This window comes from Engraulis encrasicolus, chromosome 12 (assembly GCF_034702125.1).
Source record: "Engraulis encrasicolus isolate BLACKSEA-1 chromosome 12, IST_EnEncr_1.0, whole genome shotgun sequence".
Lineage (NCBI taxonomy): Eukaryota > Metazoa > Chordata > Actinopteri > Clupeiformes > Engraulidae > Engraulis > Engraulis encrasicolus.
In genome coordinates, this window is record NC_085868.1 from 37348775 (window position 1) to 37366274 (window position 17500).

General features: G+C 43.5%; 1 protein-coding gene across 1 annotated transcript in view; it reads left to right on the forward strand.

The window, feature by feature from the left end:
- hecw2b (HECT, C2 and WW domain containing E3 ubiquitin protein ligase 2b) overlaps positions 1 to 17500 on the forward strand; it is a 99333-nt gene that overhangs the window by 73694 nt on the left and 8139 nt on the right. Inside the window, exons 25-28 of the mRNA XM_063212138.1 lie at positions 179 to 331; positions 3109 to 3207; positions 4762 to 4891; positions 5362 to 5508. Coding sequence (XP_063068208.1) covers positions 179 to 331; positions 3109 to 3207; positions 4762 to 4891; positions 5362 to 5508 — 529 coding nt within the window. The remainder of the gene's footprint in view (positions 1 to 178; positions 332 to 3108; positions 3208 to 4761; positions 4892 to 5361; positions 5509 to 17500) is intronic.

Below are 17500 nucleotides of genomic sequence, written 5' to 3' on the forward strand. Positions count from 1 at the left end.
ATACAACAAATGACAAATCGCAACCGCCATTATGTTGTGTGTGTGTGTGTTGTTCGTGTCGCAAAACATGAGCCAAGCTGACAACTCTAGACTTTGACAAGTCCTTGAAAGTGTATGTCTGTCTTTCTATTTATCTGTTTGTTTCTTTTGTTTGTTTTATTGTGTTGATTGAGTGCAGGCTGGACTACAGTGGGCCGTCGCGGGAGTTCTTCTTCCTGGTGTCGCGCGAGCTGTTTAATCCCTACTACGGCCTGTTCGAGTACTCGGCCAACGACACCTACACCGTGCAGATCAGCCCCATGTCGGCCTTCGTGGACAACCATCATGAATGGTAAGATGGAGGAGGAGTCTATGATGTTAATGACGTGTTCTGTAGCACTTGAGGGGGTGGGGAGAGGGACGGACTAATGTTATTAGTTATAAGTTAATCATGCACATCCATTTTTTTTTTTGGGGTGGGGGGTGGGTTTGACAGGACAGTTAGAGAGGCAATTAGTATTATTTATTTTATTTATTTTTAAATTTATATTTATTTTGATTTATTTTAATGGTATTTCAGGCCAAAGACTAATGTTAATGTCATGATGTTCTTAACAACTGCTTACCCTCATGAGTAGTTTTAAAATGATTAGGTCAATGGTAAGTTGTTTTATTTTCATCTTCAGTCAGGCTTCAGTTTGGTGAAATTGTCTCTGCATAGAACTACAGAACAAAGATTTCCCGCATCTTCAAATTTAAATTCTACACCTTTGGCTCATTGAGGGTGGCAACGAAGAATTCAGAAGTGCTTTTCACATTTTTTGGAATTGTTGATCTCAAAAAATTGAAGTGTTTCCCCCCGTATTACAAGTGGATGAACCAATGGAACAATTTTTGAATAATTCTTTTAACCTTGGAAAAAAACTACTATGTTGCTTCAGTGTACTATTCTCTATCAGTGCCGTGTTTTCAACCACTGTTTACTTTCTTGATTGGTTTTCAAGTCCTTAAGAGGAGCGGTATTGTCATTTCAGCAGCTGTGTTGTACCAGCTGTGTTCCACGTTAATTACTGTTGCTGTTGATTTTGCTTAGTGTCAGCAAAACAAACATCTCAAGAGCTGTTTGTCGTGTTACCGAGTTGTTGTTGCCAAATATAGAGTACATGTCTTGTAATGGAGCCTCTGATACTCCTAATCTATCCGGTCCGTTTTTTTTTGTTTGTTTTTTTTTTACTCAGCAGGCGTCTGTGCAGTCAGTGTCTTATTATGATTGCTCTGTCCTCAGGTTGTGTTGTCTTACCAAGTTGTTGTTGCCAAATTCCGAATCCCTGTCTTGTAATCAAGTACAACACTACCGTTCCATATCACAATGGACCTAAAACCATCCACTCCGTCTACTTGTTGTACTTTTGTTGAGTCCCTGTATGTCTTTGTGTTTGAAATGTGTTTGTTTCTGTGTTCTATGTTATGTAAAGCGTCTTTGAGTGTCTTGAAAAGCGCTATACAAAATAAATGTATTATTATTATTATTATTATTATTATTATTATTATTATTATTATTATTATTAACACTAGGACATGATATTGCACAGCAGTTACACCAGTTGTTGCCATTGTACCTAATGAGGTGGATAGACGTTGGGTTACACTTAAGCCATTTTGTCCTAAGCCATTTTTTGGTAAGGGTGCCCTCTGCCTATCAAATCCTAAATATCTCAGCCTCCGAAGCACATACAAACATGAAATAAGTTACATTTAAAATCTAGAACCTTCATTTTGCACTAGTATAGTGTTCATTCAGCTCTAACATACCCACGTTTGAATAAAACAGCTGAAATCTCGAGAACTTGAAGGCAGCGTATATGTCACTCCAGGACACAATGGGTTAATTTGAATGGTTCACTATTGGGAGGGAAAGTAATCTCATCGCCCCCTGCTGGCAACGTTCCAAGCCCCTGCAACAAATGACTGGGTTTTTTCTTTGAAAAATTACATCTCTGCCCTGACGACGAAGTAGAAGTAGTGGCAGTCATATTATAGGCAAGTTGGCCCGTTTTATCGAATCAGGTTCTAAAATGTTAGGTTTTTCACTGATCTGAACTGATTTAAATATTCTTTAAAAAGCTAATACAGAACTACACTGACTGGCATGTGTGACGTGTTTACTCCATGTAATTAGCATAGCCAAATTAGCATAGCCAAACATGAGCCAGAGAGGTGGTTACTACGTCAGCACTAGGGTTGCCAACTGTCAATGAAAAAAATACGGGACACTTCATCGTGCCGGGGGTCTGGGGGTCGTCCCCCAGAAAAATTAGCATTTCTTAGATGTAATTTCTTGCATTTTAACGTCCTGTGTCCCGTTTCAGTTCAATACGGAACCCGTACTTTTATCTCTAAATACAGGACGATTCCGTATTTCAAGGGACGGTTGGCAACCCTAGTCACCACAGAAGCCATCATATCTACTAGAGAAGTTAAAACCAAACCAAAATGATCGCGTGTATATATGTTTAATAAGAAGACAATGTGGAACTCACAGGATTACAAGAATGTGAAGATATGCGAAGAACTTGCGTTCATTTGTTTCTCTGTGTTGTCAACGAGGCGCGAAGCACAGCATGCTGGGAGCTGTAGTCCGTTTCCGACCAGATTGGCACAATTTCTATTTTTCTTAAAAGGGCAAAAAATGACTTAAGATTTTCACAGGTTCATCCTATTGTGTACGCTGAAAAATGTGTCTGGTGTTATAGTTCCTAGTCATATCTTTGTGGGATTTTTAAAAAAAAACTCGTCTATGGGAGTTTCAATAGGATCACCCTGGTGTTTGGAACGTAACCGCTAGGATCGCTGTTTTCCACTTTCCCTCCCAATTACAGTGGATATACCACATTTGTTGCCTTTATTTCGATAATACAGGGAATAGTGGGCATGTTCCACCGCCTGTCTTCAGGTTTCTTCTTCTTCTTCTTCTTCTTCTTCTTCTTCTTCTTCTTCTTCTTCTTCTTCTTCTTCTTCTTCTTCTTCTTCTTCTTCTTCTTCTTCTTCTCCCATCTTCTTCTTCTTCCATCTTCTTCTAATTATTCTATGTCTTCTGTTCTGTTCTGTATTCCGTGTTCTGTTTTCTAGGTTCCGGTTCAGTGGGCGTATTCTGGGCTTGGCTTTGATCCATCAGTATCTGCTGGATGCCTTCTTCACAAGACCATTCTACAAGGGCCTCCTGCGCATGTAAGTCCCCACTGATGAGCCGGGATACCCCCTTAGCAATACACGCTCAGCTAGCTCACTCAGCACAATCTCTTAAGTGTTTTCATTTTCAGAATGACTGAGTCTTGTGCTGTTGCCAGTCTCAAACCTGCTGAATGATTTGTTAACACATATTGTCAGTTTGTTCAACCATTTTTGTTCTGTAATTTTGGTTTTTGATGGGGTGAAAGTCAGACATTATTTCTGTAGGCTGGCAAATACCCTCTGCTGATGACACATCGTGGGCATGCACACTTCACATTCAGAACAGAAACCTTTTCTCTTGATTGCCGTCAAATAAGACATTGTTTCTCCAAGCTAAGCAATATAGAGATAGCATCTGTCGAAAGCACATCATGGGCTTGCATATTGGTATGATGAACACATTCCATTCACACATCATAAGCATTACGGTTCCGTTTCCAAAGTTACTGATGCAGATCTGAAAGCAGCTTCTAAACCCGCTGTCTTGGTCAGCTAACTCAGACGAATGAAGGAAGGGGAAGCAAGGGTAATGGTGTGGATCTGCTGAAAGACTCACATCAGCACACTGAAATGGTTTTCTGTTTTGTTCCCTCCATCTTTTTTTTTGTCCTCCTTGGGCTCTGTCTCGTTGGCTGCTATATTTCATTTCGTCTGCTCCATTCTCGCTGTGTCCCCTCTCCTCTCCCATCTCCTGCGACGCTCTTGCTGTTTCATTTAACACGTCCCTTCTGTGCTGTCCTGTCTCATTTTTTAATTTCCTCGTCCCCCCCCCCCTTCTCTCATTCTGCCGCTCCTCTCCTATCATACACTCCCCTAACCTCTCCTCCGCTCATCTTCTATCTTTTCCTCGCATCTCCTCTTTTTTGTCCTTTTATCTCTTCTCCTCTCATCTCTCCTCCTCTCCTGTAATCTCCACTCCTCTACTCTACCCTCCGTTCCTATCCTCAACTTGCTTGCTCTCATCTTCAATCTTCTCCTTTCCTTTCATCTACTCTCATCTCTTCTCCTCTCTTCTGTCCCTGCATCCTATGCTCTCGTGTTTCTACCTCTCCTCTCATCTCCACTCATCACATGTAATCTTCTCTATTAACTTCTCCTCTCCCTTCTTTTCATCTCTTTCCTTCCCGCTTCTCCTCTATCATATGGTCATCTCACTTCCTCCCCTTTCCTCTCCTTTTCTCTCATGTTTTTTTCCCTTTCCTTTCCATCTCTCTTTTTTCTCCTGTCATCTCTCCTCTCCTCTCCTCTCCTCTCCTCTCCTCTCCTCTCCTCTCCCCCCTCCTCTCCTCTCCTCTCCTCTCCTCTCCTCTCCTCTCCTCTCCTCTCCTCTCCTCTCCTCTCCTCTCCTCTCCTCTCCTCTCCTCTCCTCTCCTCTCCTCTCCTCTCCTCACCTCACCTCTCTTATCCTCTCCTCTCCTCTCTCTCCCTCTCCTCTCCTCTCCTCTCCTCTCCTCTCCTCTCCTCACCTCTCCTCTCCTCTCCTCTCCTCTCCTCTCCTCTCCTCTCCTCTCCCCTCCTCCTCCTCTTCCTCCTCTTCCCTCGTCTCTTTAGTCTGTGTGATTTGAGTGATCTGGAGTACCTGGATGAGGAGTTTCACCAGAGTCTTCAGTGGATGAAGGATAACGACATCGAGGATATTCTGGACCTCACCTTCACTGTCAACGAGGAAGTCTTTGGCCAAGTGCGTATACAGTATGCAAAGCAGTGGGGCGTAGGCTTCTTGAGGACACGCCTGTCTGCCTGCATACAGTAGTAGGTTTGACTGTGTGAACGTGCTTGGGGGGGAAAAAATCCTTGTCAGTAAGTAAGCTGTGAGGGTATTCAAATCATGGGGCTTTGGTGAGGTGGGGTAGGCCTTATGGGACGAGTGGGGGGATGTGATTGAAAAGTTTTTTGAAAGGATGGTAGCTCGCTGGAAGAAAAAGCTGGAAAAAAAGCACATCAGTGAGTCTATGAGAGCAGTATCTGATTTAAAAGTGTACTTCTGTGAGCCGTATATCATATTTCACAAGTGTGTGTGTGTGTGTGTGTGTGTGTGTGTGTGTGTGTGTGTGTGTGTGTGTGTGTGTGTGTGTGTGTGTGTGTGTGTGTGTGTGTGTGTGTGTGTGTGTGTGTGTGTGTGTGTGTGTGTGTGCGTGCGTGCGTATGTAGATCACGGAGCGAGAGCTGAAGCCGGGCGGGGCGAACATCCCGGTGTGTGAGAAGAATAAGAAGGAGTACATCGAGCGCATGGTGAAGTGGCGTATCGAGAGAGGCGTGGTGCAGCAGACAGAGAGCCTGGTCCGCGGCTTCTACGAGGTACAGACACGTCAACCGCAGATCACACACAGATCACATCAACATAGGGGACATTGACACAAGTGACACCGATCACAATGACACAAGCGAAAATGACCACATCAACACAGGATACATACACAGAACTGATTTACAGACTACACATCAGGCCCTACTTTTTTCTAATGGTAGGGCATTTGTCTTGTACTTGGCTGACCCGGGTTTGATTCCGGCTCGGGTCATTTGCCGACCCTTCCCCATCTCTCTCCCCCTGCTCTTCCTGCCATTCTTCACTGTCTCTGTCATAATAAAGGCATACCTCCCCCCCCAAAAAAACAAAAAAAAACAAAAAAACTAATATTAAAATAAGAGAACACATCAAAATAGTACATATCATATTATGTTGTACGTATCAAGTGGGGGGTTGTGCAGCAGACAAAGACCCTAAGGAGATGTCAACCACAGATCACATCAACATATTAGGTGACATGTCACAATGGCACAAGCAGCAAGACTACATCAGGACCTCAACACAGTGCAGCACACAACACAGGACATGTCAGGACATGTCAAACCAACACAGCACAAGTCAGCATACAGTAGGTGACATTGACACGGATCGCCATGACACAAACAAAAATGACCACATCAGGACATCACAGGACACATCAACACAGACCACATCTAAGCTACGCTAACACAGGACATGTCATCCCAAGTCACATTAACACAAAACATGTCCACACAGCTCACTTTGACACAGCCCATATCAACAAAGGTCACATCGATATACGTAGAACACATCGACACAGGTCGTAGTAACACAAACAGCATTATCAAAGGTCACCTCAGTGTGTAGGCGTTATTACCCCTAAAGTTTAATTCATTTCCACTTATTTTACGAATGGCCACCATTTTGTAAAATACAGCCACCATTTTCTCTCTATACTGTACCTGGTTCGAATTACGTGGCTCAGCCCCGCCCCGTATGTATAAAACCCCTGGTCAAGGTATGCTCTATCGCTCTTTTCCCCTAAGGCCGACGCCCTAGACCCGAAGCCCGATTTACTCCATCGAGATGTGAGAAGTGCCGGGACACGTCTCCTTGGAGAGACGTCTATTTTAGAAATTATTGAAACTGTAAGTTATCTTGGCCAGGTTAACACTACAGTCGATATTTCTTCCTTCAACCGGTTTTTCGTTTGTATTGCATTTGACTTTTGCGGACACTGCTAGGAGAGCAGTGAGTCAGGACCCACGAGGAACCCACGCGTGCAGGATAACTTTTGTACGGACAATTGTTAATCTTTTTTTTACTGGTGCCGAAATCAAGAACCTCGCCTAGAGTCCACGGAGACTCGGCTGAGCCTGATTGTCTGTTCCCCAAGAGAGTGGACAGCCGGTATAGTTACTATAGCGGACCTGCGTGCACCCCTTTCCCACTGAACCTTCGCAGGACGGCACCGCAAAGACAATCGGACTACACAACGAAATACCCTTTTCCTGTTCCCTGTTCAACGAAGCAAGACTTTTTGGACATATCACAGCCTCGCGTCGGAACCGCGTGGTATCGCTTGGGCCCAACGACAGGACCTGCGAGCTTGGAGAACAAAAGGACCTCGTGCGCACCAAGACGCGCACACCCACCTCACCGGAGAGATCAAAGGATCTCTCTCTCTCCCTACCAAGGATAACGAGTAAGCACTGAGTTTGGGCAAAGATATTCAGTTAGAACTGTTACATAGCTTTGAGGAGTTGTGTTTAAATATCCACACTTGTAGAGTGTGATATATTTTATTTTGGGTTATTTTGTTCTATCTGTTCTTTCTTTCCTTTCTCTCTTTCTCCCCTCTCATCACCACAGATAGCCACACGCTATTCTTAGTTTACATTAGTTGCAATATTGCCATAGGCCATACTTGCACCCACATGTAAATTACCCACTCACAGAGATACACGTACCAGTGTTTTAAACCATTGAGTCACTGAGTCGAGGACGTAAGCTATTGTCGGAAAAGCGCGCCAAGCGCTCCCTTTTCCCTCCCCCCACACATACTGTAAAGCCTTTAGACAAAGGACAGTATTCTCTGATTAGCTTGAATTCTATCTTGAAGATAAGTTCCCGCTTCATCAGCCGAAAGCTTAACGCCCCTCCTCGTATCTCATATTTCGGTCCTGCGCGTAAGCGCTGCGCAGAATCATTTGGCTCATAGTTCATAGAACATACATCTCTCACTCTCTCTCTCCTCCCACCGCTCCGCACACGCGGTGTCAGAGATGCGCGGCTCACCGAGCGCGCGCCTCCTCCTTCTCTCTCTCTCTTTCTCTCTCTCGCATAGCGTACACACACACACACACACACACACACACACACATAGCGCATCCTCTCATACCCCGTGTATATATTGTATATTTTACCTAAGTTCTTATGCCCTGCAAGTCACATTGGCTGTATCAGTGTTATGACCGGATGATGCTTTTACAATAAATGTACATTGTGGTGAACTGTGTTTGTCTTATTTGAACAATTTCTACGAAGTCAACCAGAAAAGAATTCACACAAAACCTTCAGATTATTTGTCAATAATGGTCATGATTTTATGAGACGGTCATGAACCGTGTTTTATGCAATCATTAATTAGACAATTGACGATTCCATAAGTACACACCTACACATTATTGATACCCAGCGTGAAGAGTTTAACACACTCTTCATGCACCATTTCTTATACTCTTATTCCTCACATATAGTAATAACACATTACATATTTGGAACTGTATAAGAATTGTATACTTATTAATGTAATTATAATTACATTACTGTACTCCCTTACACATATTTTGGTGCCCTTGCGTGAGGAAGAATATTCCTCACGTCCAATAACTGGGATTACCCCTACATATTTTGTTGCCCGGGTGTGAGGAAGAATAGTCCTCGCACCCAATAATGTAATTCCGATTGCATAACTGCAATTGTACTTACATATTTTGGTGCCCCGTGTGAGGAAGAATAGTCCTCGCACCCAATAATGTAATTCCGATTGCATAACTGCAATTGTACTTACATATTTTGGTGCGCCGCCCGAGGACTGGTTTAATGACTTCTAGAACTTGTACAAATACAGATGAAATACTGTTTGCATTAGACAACTGTTAAGATATACATTCAGATGCGTATAGACAGTAGTCAACAGTGTGAGAACATACTAACACCCCAGCAACGGTTAGTTAGTAAACCCCGAATTAATTAATTATTACCGTAATTAACAGTTTGATTATTTTGAATTGAATTTAAATTAATTAACAGATTAATTACCAGCATAATTAGTTATTCATTTTGTTGCCAACAAAATGGCACCCTCTAACTGTCTAGAAAGCGGTCAAAACCCGCAGCTTTCTGATCTCATTGCAGACCTTACCCAGGTCTCGTTGCATAACAGACTGAAGGTTCAAAATCTCAGTCAGGAACAATGCACGCTAGAAATTCAGAAAACGCTATTGCAAATCAATGCCCCAAAATCAACTGCCGATAGCCAAGAAGCAATAGGCATGTTAATTTTGCTCCAATCCCACGAGCTGAGATTGCAAATCAACCAGCTCCGCACTGAAGTGCATGACGTCATAGCTGACCGTGAGAAGGTAGCTAGAGAAGCCAATGAAATTAGAAATGAGCTTAAGCACACGCAAGAAAGCTTTTCTAATCGCATGAGCATATTGGAGGCAGCCATAATAGGTAGTAAGAATGTTGTAGAACACCAGCCCCTCCTCTCGTCTCGTGAGACAATACAGGTGACACACTTAGACCATTCCACGCAAGCCAGCGAGAAGGCCACCCAGGAAAAGAGTCCAGTGTATGAGGTAGACAGAAACGAGATTGTCCCCATAGTCACCCCACAGCCAGTCGCAGCCCGGGGAAGACCCCTCACACGCGATTGTCACAGCAGCTCAGAGACAGATTGCTCCGATGGGTCTCACACGCGTAACGCAGAGACGACCCGCGTAGCTAGACTCCGTGTTCTTGATATACTGGCACAAGATGTTGAGAAGTTTGACCCTTACGGTACAAACAGACACGTGAGTGATTATCTCAGAGAAATAGAACGATGTTTCCAAGACATACCAGACGCAACGTCATATGAGAAAGTTAAACTAATTTGGAAAACATCTGGCCCAAGAGTGCGCAAGGATTTGGATTCACTTTCCCCAGACATAGCTGATAGCTATCCCAAATTACGCGCATGGATGATAGGAGAGTACGAGCGCCCTCGAGACTACCCGTCTGCGGTGCTCAATGCTTTGAGGGTCAGACATCAGAGGTCTGAACCCCCTCGCGCATATTTCAGTCGGTTACACACAGCCTACTTTGAGGGTAGGGCAACACCAGGCTTAGAAGAAGATGCGCATTTTCAATCACTCTTCTTACACAATCTCCATGGTAGCATTCGTACAGAGGTTAAAGTCGCGTGTAGACGCAAACGTCACACGATGCTTGAAATGCGCCGGCTCGCACACATGGTTTGGGAAGCGGTTACGCCTGCAGACAGGTCTCAGCCGAGCGCTCTCAACCCATGCCATCAGCCCACGGCACAGCCCCGGCTGACGAGCTTCGAAGCGGCCCATAAAGGGGGGCCAGACAGAGATGGCCCTATGCAACACTCGACTAACCCACAGCAAAACGAATGGCACCACCAGCAGAACATTATAGCGAGAGGGGGACAGCTCCCTCATCAGCATTACAGCCACATTACGCACAACACACGTAGGCGTAAACGAAACAGAAGGCGCAACCGCCAACCTGTTCATAACCCGGACCAGTGGACTAACCACGGCTCCCATGAGTCCGACTCCCGTTCTGCACAGTCATGGCGCGATGCGAGTGAGCACGACTCGTCAGATGGATCTGACCAAAGCTCTAGCGAGCCAGATTCACACACTCAGCGTCACCGTCGCCAGCGGCGACAGAGATGGGTCCAGCACGACTCATCCCTGTCCCATAGCGCGACAGACTAACAGACTAACATCAGACATCAGTCTCACAGACTAAATTTGCATACTTCACCAAAGCCATAAATATGCATCATAAGTCTTAGTCACAGTTAACCACCTACTAACCAACACTGTACATTCCATCACACTATGCAAGGTTATTATATGCGATCCCATTTTACGCACGCATGCTTTAGACAGTGCATAGGCAAGCATACCCTTCAGGGCCCGAAGGAAAGCGCAGCGCCGACCTGACTAACAGCAGCGTTATGGTAAACCAGCACGAAAGTACCATTAGTAAAATGCATTCACATTAATATATCTAGTTATAGTTTTTGGCAATGTTACATTTGTTTGTTATTCACACACTGGTAAGATGGAGCACATCCATCTCTCCAAACTCACTCCACAGTGTATCCACATACACGCCTCATGCTACGGCATCCTTCACAACAACAACACAACTGACACTGACCACATGGCTATGTGATTGACAGCTGCAGACGTCAAAAGCTCTGCCATCAGTAGTGTCCACGAAGATTAGGCTAGCTGACACATGGTTCCACCATTTCCCCTCACCATGCCTTTTCTTCACTTTCTTCTCTTTCTTCTCTCTTTTCTCTTTTATTATTTTTCATGATTTTGTTTGTTTGAATTTAGATTCTAGACAGATAAAATCTATTGCCCAAAGTGCTATGCCCATTCTCAGCCCAGAGTGCTATACTGCATGGACTATTCATATGCCCATCACATGAACTTTTCCAAAGGACACTCCACAGGAACCGTCCTTGGACCTCACAGCATCATGGACATAGCGCGCTCCAGCGCACAGTGGAATTACCATATGGACAAACATTGGATTACCACTTTTGGACAAATGAACTTAAACAGGAGTAAAGTGCCATGTGCCTATCAAAGAGACACTGCAATCTCCCTTCGATAGCCAAAAGGGGGACTGTAGGCGTTATTACCCCTAAAGTTTAATTCATTTCCACTTATTTTACGAATGGCCACCATTTTGTAAAATACAGCCACCATTTTCTCTCTATACTGTACCTGGTTCGGATTACGTGGCTCAGCCCCGCCCCGTATGTATAAAACCCCTGGTCAAGGTATGCTCTATCGCTCTTTTCCCCTAAGGCCGACGCCCTAGACCCGAAGCCCGATTTACTCCATCGAGATGTGAGAAGTGCCGGGACACGTCTCCTTGGAGAGACGTCTATTTTAGAAATTATTGAAACTGTAAGTTATCTTGGCCAGGTTAACACTACAGTCGATATTTCTTCCTTCAACCGGTTTTTCGTTTGTATTGCATTTGACTTTTGCGGACACTGCTAGGAGAGCAGTGAGTCAGGACCCACGAGGAACCCACGCGTGCAGGATAACTTTTGTACGGACAATTGTTAATCTTTTTTGTTTACTGGTGCCGAAATCAAGAACCTCGCCTAGAGTCCACGGAGACTCGGCTGAGCCTGATTGTCTGTTCCCCAAGAGAGTGGACAGCCGGTACAGTTACTATAGCGGACCTGCGTGCACCCCTTTCCCACTGAACCTTCGCAGGACGGCACCGCAAAGACAATCGGACTACACAACGAAATACCCTTTTCCTTTTCCCTGTTCAACGAAGCAAGACTTTTGTTGGACATATCACAGCCTCGCGTCGGAACCGCGTGGTATCGCTTGGGCCCAACGACAGGACCTGCGAGCTTGGAGAACAAAGGAAACTCGCGCGCACCAAGACGCGCACACCCACCTCGCCCGAGGGATCAAAGGATTTCTCTCTCTCCCTACCAAGGATAACGAGTAAGCACTGAGTTTGGGCAAAGATATTCAGTTAGAACTGTTACATAGCTTTGAGGAGTTGTGTTTAAATATCCACACTTGTAGAGTGTGATATATTTTAATTTGGGTCATTTTGTTCTGGCCACACCAATTTAATTTGTTGGTTCTCGGATTCGCCGCTTGTATTTTGTATCAAAATGAAAAAAAAAAAAAAAAACAGTTTCAATACCCCAAAAAATGAAATCGCTTAAAAAAACCCGAAGACTGCATGTTTTCATGAACGGAGAGGTGTCTCTTTAGTAGTTGGAGTCATGTGACGTAGAGAACCAATAAAATCACTCCTTTCAACATGCCGATTACGACTAGCGAATCATGAAACGCGTTACATTCAAATGGTTTTACAGACAAACATGCAATGGCAAGTTGAAGCCCCTGTGGGTTAGCAGTAGCAGCGGTGAAACACAGTATGGCTCTTAGTGGAATTAGTGGAGTGGGATAGCAGTTTTAAAAAAGTAATACAACAACTATGGTCGCGCTTGGAGGAAGCAACCCCCCGGGTTACCGGTAGCTTAATTTCTCCCCCTTCCTCGTTCACAGGCAGCCCGACGTTTCAGAATAGAATGTTCGACTTCGCTCAACTATCCGAGTTCACATGTGCCAGCGAGTTTTGTGTTCTCAACCAGGCGAGTTTTGCAACGGACGACAGAGTTACTATCACGGTAGAAACAGCAAAATGACTTGAGGATATTTTAAACACGAGAGAGTCACAATCACGGGGGAAAACTAAATGGCCACACAAAAACGCATTGCCACACAAAAACGCAGACGCAGCGCACTAGTGCTGTCGTGTCTGTTCGTAGCGCTTGCTAAGATACCACACTCATTATGCAGAGGGAGAGCGCTCAAAAACGGGCAAATAGACAAAACCCAATTCACCTCAGATTCCACTGTAAACATAGGCTAGGCTATTTGTGCCTAATGATTTTAAAAAAATATGACATTTTTAGCAGGGTTTGTTAAAAAAAATCCATCCATCCATCCATCTATCTTCATATTGGAACTGTACTTGTGCCATGTGCGTAGCCTTATTGCAGAAAAGGCTGGTATGTTGATCTTACTAGTCAAACACATACTGCCTAAAAGGCTACTAATTTGGTCTTTTCTACCAGCCAAACTGCTTGTAGTCAAGATGTGTTAGTTAGGTAGCCTACTGTCATGTCTTTTATAAAGAGCACATTTGGAAGACTAGTCTATAGCACATGAAATGCTCCAGGTCTTTTAAAATATAGCAACAATAATAATATAATAATAATAATAATAATTATTATTATTATTGTTGCTATTATTATTGCTATTGTTATTATTTTAATTATTATTTTTTAAAGCTGAGTGCGTGTGTGTATGGGGTGGTGAAAACATTTGGGTGCACATAAATTTTGTGCTGGTGCACCTAAAAAAATGTTTAGGCGCACCAGTGCAACCAACGCAAAAAGTTAGTCTGGAGCCCTGAAGTGCCAAGAAAAAGTCAAGAATCTGAATCAGATTGGACTGTTTGTTTTGTTAAAATTTAATTACTGTAACTTTTTCTGTTACTAGTAGTATTTTGTGCACATTCTGTACTCAAAGAAGAGTGAGATTACATTATTTTTGGTCTTTTATTTTATTGATTTTGGGACTTGTGCTTGTTGGTCACTGTTGTAAGTGGTCTAACATTCTAAAGTTGTACTTTTATAGCTTGTAATTCCATTGATATGGTCACAATGCTGTATTTGCTGTCTTGTTCAATGAAGACTGCGGTTTCAGACTGTTGAATCATCTCAGTTTATTCAAACCAGATTAATATAATAATTGCCCTATGAGCTAATTTTGTGCCTGGTCTATTTGGCTGCCTTAATTCCCTTCTACACTGTCCTTCTCCATGTCCAGGTGTTTGCCTGTCTTGCACCTTCCTTTGGAGGTCCATGTGAGGCTGATATACAGGTGGTATAACATAACAGTCCCCTTATTACATCCGTGGCATTACCACACGACTAATTTTTTTTTTTTTTTTTTTTCGCCCTCTCGCTTCAACTTTTTCCTGAAAAAATCCGAGAACCAACAAATTAAATTGGTGTGGCCTCTATCTGTTCTTTCTTTCCTTTCTCTCTTTCTCCCCTCTCATCACCACAGATAGCCACACGCTATTCTTAGTTTACATTAGTTGCAATATTGCCATAGGCCATACTTGCACCCACATGTAAATTACCCACTCACAGAGATACACGTACCAGTGTTTTAAACCATTGAGTCACTGAGTCGAGGACGTAAGCTATTGTCGGAAAAGCGCGCCAAGCGCTCCCTTTTCCCTCCCCCCACACATACTGTAAAGCCTTTAGACAAAGGACAGTATTCTCTGATTAGCTTGAATTCTATCTTGAAGATAAGTTCCCGCTTCATCAGCCGAAAGCTTAACGCCCCTCCTCGTATCTCATATTTCGGTCCTGCGCGTAAGCGCTGCGCAGAATCATTTGGCTCATAGTTCATAGAACATACATCTCTCACTCTCTCTCTCCTCCCACCGCTCCGCACACGCGGTGTCAGAGATGCGCGGCTACATCGAGCGCGCGCCTCCCCCTTCTCTCTCTCTCTTTCTCTCTCTCGCATAGCGTACACACACACACACACACACACACACACACACACAGAACGCATCCTCTCATACCCCGTGTATATATTGTATATTTTACCTAAGTTCTTATGCCCTGCAAGTCACATTGGCTGTATCAGTGTTATGACCGGATGATGCTTTTACAATAAATGTACATTGTGGTGAACTGTGTTTGTCTTATTTGAACAATTTCTACGAAGTCAACCAGAAAAGAATTCACACAAAACCTTCAGATTATTTGTCAATAATGGTCATGATTTTATGAGACGGTCATGAACCGTGTTTTATGCAATCATTAATTAGACAATTGACGATTCCATAAGTACACACCTACACATTATTGATACCCAGCGTGAAGAGTTTAACACACTCTTCATGCACCATTTCTTATACTCTTATTCCTCACATATAGTAATAACACATTACATATTTGGAACTGTATAAGAATTGTATACTTATTAATGTAATTATAATTACATTACTGTACTCCCTTACACATATTTTGGTGCCCTTGCGTGAGGAAGAATATTCCTCACGTCCAATAACTGGGATTACCCCTACATATTTTGTTGCCCGGGTGTGAGGAAGAATAGTCCTCGCACCCAATAATGTAATTCCGATTGCATAACTGCAATTGTACTCACAAGTGCAACAGTTATTTGGTGCAGTGTGGAAATGCAGAGCATATACAGCCTTTTCCTAAACATGTCCAAACAGCTCAAAGCAAAAAAAAAAACCCTACACATTCACAATATCAAGAAATCTCTCAATCCAGATCAGATTGATGCACGCCATGTCAACCCAAGCAATATTACCACAGACGACTTACAGTAAATACATGAACACACATGCCTGAGGTAAATCTGGAAAGGATACAAAAAAGTGTTCAGACCACATCTTGTCATACAAACATACAACAACTGCCACATGCAGTACATTACTGGTAAGGAAAAGAAAGAAAGTCTGCACGTTGTTGACACCTACACCTAGCGAAGACCCTGTGAGGTCAGAACGTTTTGTTAATAAAACAGTGAGCACCAACAGTGCGCAGACTTTTCTGCTGTTTCTTCACGTTTGTTGTTTGATCTGGCACCTGTTTTATTGGATGCGCACGCATTTTGGACATACATCACTGATCCCATTGGCCTGGGCTCTTTACCCCTAAATCACCCGCTTAAGACATTTTGGGCTCTCTAAGCCTTCAGTAACCAGGGTGCAAGGCAAAAAACCAGATGAAAGTGTGTGTCGTTAACATATGGCTGATGTGACTATGTCATGTTGGTGCCAGGTGATAGAGGACCTGTTTGGCAACCAGAAGGTTGTAGGTAATCTGCTTGACCTCATCGATGTGTCCTTGAGCAAGATACTGAACCCCAAATTACTCCTGGTGGCAGGGTGGTACCCTGCATGGCACCCCCTCTGCCACTGGTGTGTGAGTGGGTGAATGTTAGGCATACAATGTTTAGCGCTTTGAGTGCTTGAAGGAGTGGAAAGGCGCTATATAAATGTAGTCCATTTAGCATTTGAACATTTTGTTGGTCCTCATTTGAAGGGAGGGGCACTTTTCCCCCTTGGATTTGTGTACCCATCCATTACCCATGCACCCATACATTATGCTTCCAGGAAAAGCTGTCAAGAGCAATCGTGGGATATCCATCTACCTTCTACTTGACTATCCATTTTTGGTGCATTTCCCTCTAAATCATTTGTTGTTGCTTTGAGGTTTTGAGAGTTCGAAGCTAGGACGGAATCTCAGCAGTGTGACATTCGCACCCTTAATTACAATTTATCAGCATTGTATTCCTTCCTGGATCGAATGGAGGGTGGGACTTTAAGTCTTCCCTGTCTGCCAATTATTGTAAAACCTCCCTGCTTACACCCATCCCTTTGATCTCCGAAGGGTGTCTGGTTGTTTCAATACATATGTATGACAGCAATTTGTGCTCTATGGGGGATAAGGGTATTGACTCCATTTTCTGGGAAGCTCCCTATTGATTTTGTTTCGTGTCAATTTTTTAGACTGACTATCCAATTCTGACATTTCACTAACCAGCCAACTGAAGCTATTTTTAACAGTGCTTAATTAAGTATGCTGTGGTTAAGCACAGCGGGTGCCACAGAGTTTGTATACCATGTTTGATGTTGTTTTCTTGCTCCTTGCAAGGCCCAGCTTCAGTAGAAATACCTTGAAGGTCTCATGGAGTCGCATGATATGTTCATGGAACAAGAAAAACAAGAAAAACAATTGTTGATATTATTACTTGACCTGCACGATTCGTGTGATGGATATCCATGTGCTGAAAGCATCGCCTCTGGCGATCAGAAGGAACAAAATAGAGCAATAAGTGACTCCGACTAAAAATGGTAAACAATCTACATTGTTCAGTAGCCCTCATGCCTTGTAATCACGGAGTGCAGATCCGGTGTCAGGATTTGGGAGGGTAATTATACGGCTTACACCGCACTCATGACAAAAAGGTGTCATTAACAAAACTATGGAAATGGAAAGAAAACATATTTTTTATCGTTTTTAAATGGCCATGGTTTGGGGGGTGTACACACATTTTGTTTTACCGGTATGCAACTCATACCATGCCA